This window comes from Alligator sinensis, unplaced genomic scaffold (genome assembly GCF_000455745.1).
Source record: "Alligator sinensis unplaced genomic scaffold, ASM45574v1 scaffold1565_1, whole genome shotgun sequence".
NCBI lineage: Eukaryota > Metazoa > Chordata > Crocodylia > Alligatoridae > Alligator > Alligator sinensis.
The window spans coordinates 118,881-121,599 of record NW_005843038.1 but is presented as its reverse complement, the minus strand read 5'-3'; the positions used below and the strand labels follow the sequence as shown (position 1 = coordinate 121,599).

The window sequence follows — 2,719 nt, the reverse complement described above, 5'->3', positions numbered from 1 at the left end:
CCCTCAGGACCTCCCGCTCGGCCGGCGAGTACCAGCTGGTGCTGGAGGCGGCGCGCAAGCTGCAGGAGAGCGGCTTCTACTGGAGCGCCGTGTCGGGCGGCGAGGCCAACGCGCTGCTGCGCGCCGAGCCCGCCGGCACCTTCCTCATCCGCGACAGCTCGGACCAGCGCCACCTCTTCACGCTCAGCGTCAAGACCGAGGCGGGCACCAAGAACCTGCGCATCCAGTGCGAGGGCGGCAGCTTCGCGCTGCAGAGCGACCCGCGCGGCCAGCCCGTGCCGCGCTTCGACTGCGTGCTCAAGCTGGTGCAGCACTACATGCCGCGGCGCCCGCAGCGCGCCTACTACATCTACTCGGGCGGCGAGAAGATCCCGCTGGTGCTGAGCCGCCCGCTCTCCGCCAGCGTCTCCAGTCTGCAGCACCTCTGCCGCAAGACGGTCAACGGCCACCTGGACGCCTACGACAAGGTGGCCCAGCTGCCCGGGCCCATCAAGGACTTCCTGGACCAGTACGACGCGCCGCTGTGAGGGGCACGGCTGGGGCTACCCCGCTGCGGGTGCCAGGGCAGGAGCCGTACCCGGGCGGCGCCGGCCGGAGCGCTGGAGTCCGGCCGGAGCCTGAAGCTTTTCCTCCGTTTTAAGGGGAAAGTGTTTTTGTCGTGTGGCTTTCCGTCGGGGGAGGTTTCCTCCCGCACTGACCCTTCACCTCTCGCTGCCTCGCGCCGGCCCCCACAAGCGGAGGCAGCCGCCTTCCCCGCTCGCTCCCGTCATCCAAGGGACTATGCCTTAAACTTCATCCCTGTCCCGAGGACGGGGCGGCCGCACAGCGCGTGACAGCACGGACGAGGGACGGTCCGGGCCAGGCCGTCCCAACCAACGCGTGGACACCAAAGAGCTCCATGTGGCCACGTCCCCGGCGGGAGCACCGGAGAGACACGTCCGAGCCCGACCATTGTTCCCAAGTGCTCTCCCGGCAGCCCCTGGACTCCTGGACCACGCCAGAGGAGGGGTTTCCCTCCCACCCCTACCTGCCCTGGGGGCTGCCTGGGCCCTGGCTGCACTGCTCTGTGGTGGCACTGATCTGAACCCGAATGTAGCAACCAGAGGAGCCCCCGGAGCCCGCTGCGTCGCCGGCGTCCCCCGCCTTGGCCTGGAAGAGCAGCCGGGTGTTTCTGGTTTTCCAAGAAAGCGATGTTTACAGACCTGCCTGAATCACTGTCTTTTATAAAGATTCCACCTTCACCTCCAGCCTTGAGGGCTGAGCAAACCATGCTTGAAAACTCAACCCAAACCAAACTCAGACGAGAACTTTGCACATATTTATATTTATATTCAGGAAGGAAGCCTTTCCATAATTTATAATAAAGAGCACTATTTTTTAATGAAAAGCCCAGCTTCTGGGTCTGCTTCCCACCCCACCCTGCCTGCCCCAGGCTGCGGTCCCTGGCCCCGCCACAGCTGCCCACCCAGGGCTCCTGCCGGGCCTGGAAGAGCAGCCTGGGGTTGACGTCAGGCGAGCGGCAGCGTCCCGCGGTTACCGTCCAGAGCAGGGGTGATTCCTGCCGGCGGTGAGTCAGCCTGCGTAAGCACCGCTCCTTACTGTAAAGGATGTCTGAGTGCTGAGACGCCTCGGCCTGCCCCAGCGGCGCGGGGCCCGCTCCCTGCCAGCGCCGGGGCCTGCTGGCCCCGAGCTAGCTTTTGCAGGGGTCCGGGCAGCCCCTGCCGAGTGGTGCCAGCACTTTTGCCCTTCGGGGCTAGGGGCAGTCAGCGCCTCCCTGGGCTTGGCTCAGCGCCAGCAGGGGAAGCGCATGGGGCTGCGCGGCCCCAAGCCCGTGGAGCCGACAGCTGGCCCGGGGGAGCTACCCCCTCTCCAGGCTGGGGGGGCAAGGCCACGAGGCCAGGTCTCCAGTGGGCTCCAGTGGCAGCAGTGCTACCAGAGAAGAACCACGGGGCCCCCACACAGGCATGCACACAGGGGCTGGCCGGGCTGGGAGAGGGGCAGTGGAAGAACCCCCCCGGGGCGGGGCAGCGATAGCTGCCCTCCAGGCCCAGGGACACACATGAAGCTGCCAGCACCTGAGTCCAGGGGGCGGCTGGGGCTAGCAGAGGAGCAGCCGTGCCCCATGGTGGGGCAGCAGGGGACACGGCTGCTCCGTCCAGCTGGGAGGCTTCGAGGGCAGCAGGAGCCCTGCCCTGGCAAAGACAGAGGGCCCCTGGTGTGCTGGGACCCTACCCAGCACCAGTCCCCCTCCTGAGCCAGGCTACCTCATGCCAATGGGTCGGGTGGGCACCGCTGGCATGCGGGGCGCCGTGGCCGTGCTGCCCTTTGGTCTGCCCCGCATGGCACAGCTGAAGCCCAGAGAACAGGGCAGAGGCTCAGGCACCCGCAGGACCCTGCTCCAGGGCTCTGACCAGGCGGCACCGCGCAACCGTGTCCCTGCCGGGAGGAGCCCCTCACCCACCGGCCCAGCCGGAGCTACGCGCAGCGGGCAGCCACCTGCCATCCTGCCGAGGCACGTCCCCATCAGCCCCGCCACGCCAGCCGCCACACCCCCCGCCCTCCCCATGCGGGGTCTCCACAGCAACGCACGAAAGGCTGGAATATCACTGTTTATTCTCAGCCCAGTGCCAGGAAACTCCACGCGGCCTCCTCCCCCTTCCCCTCCACCCGCCCGCCCGCAGAGCTGCAGGCTGCAAGGGGGGCCGGCGCCGGGGCCCCG

The 2,719-nt window shown here is 67.8% G+C and overlaps 1 protein-coding gene across 1 annotated transcript in view; it reads left to right on the top strand.

The window, feature by feature from the left end:
* SOCS3 (suppressor of cytokine signaling 3) overlaps positions 1-1,387 on the top strand; it is a 1,761-nt gene extending 374 nt beyond the window's left edge. The window contains exon 2 of the mRNA XM_025193364.1: positions 8-1,387. Within this exon, the coding sequence (XP_025049149.1) occupies positions 8-527 (520 nt within the window). The 3' untranslated portion in view covers positions 528-1,387. The remainder of the gene's footprint in view (positions 1-7) is intronic.
* The last annotated feature ends 1,332 nt before the right edge of the window (positions 1,388-2,719 follow it).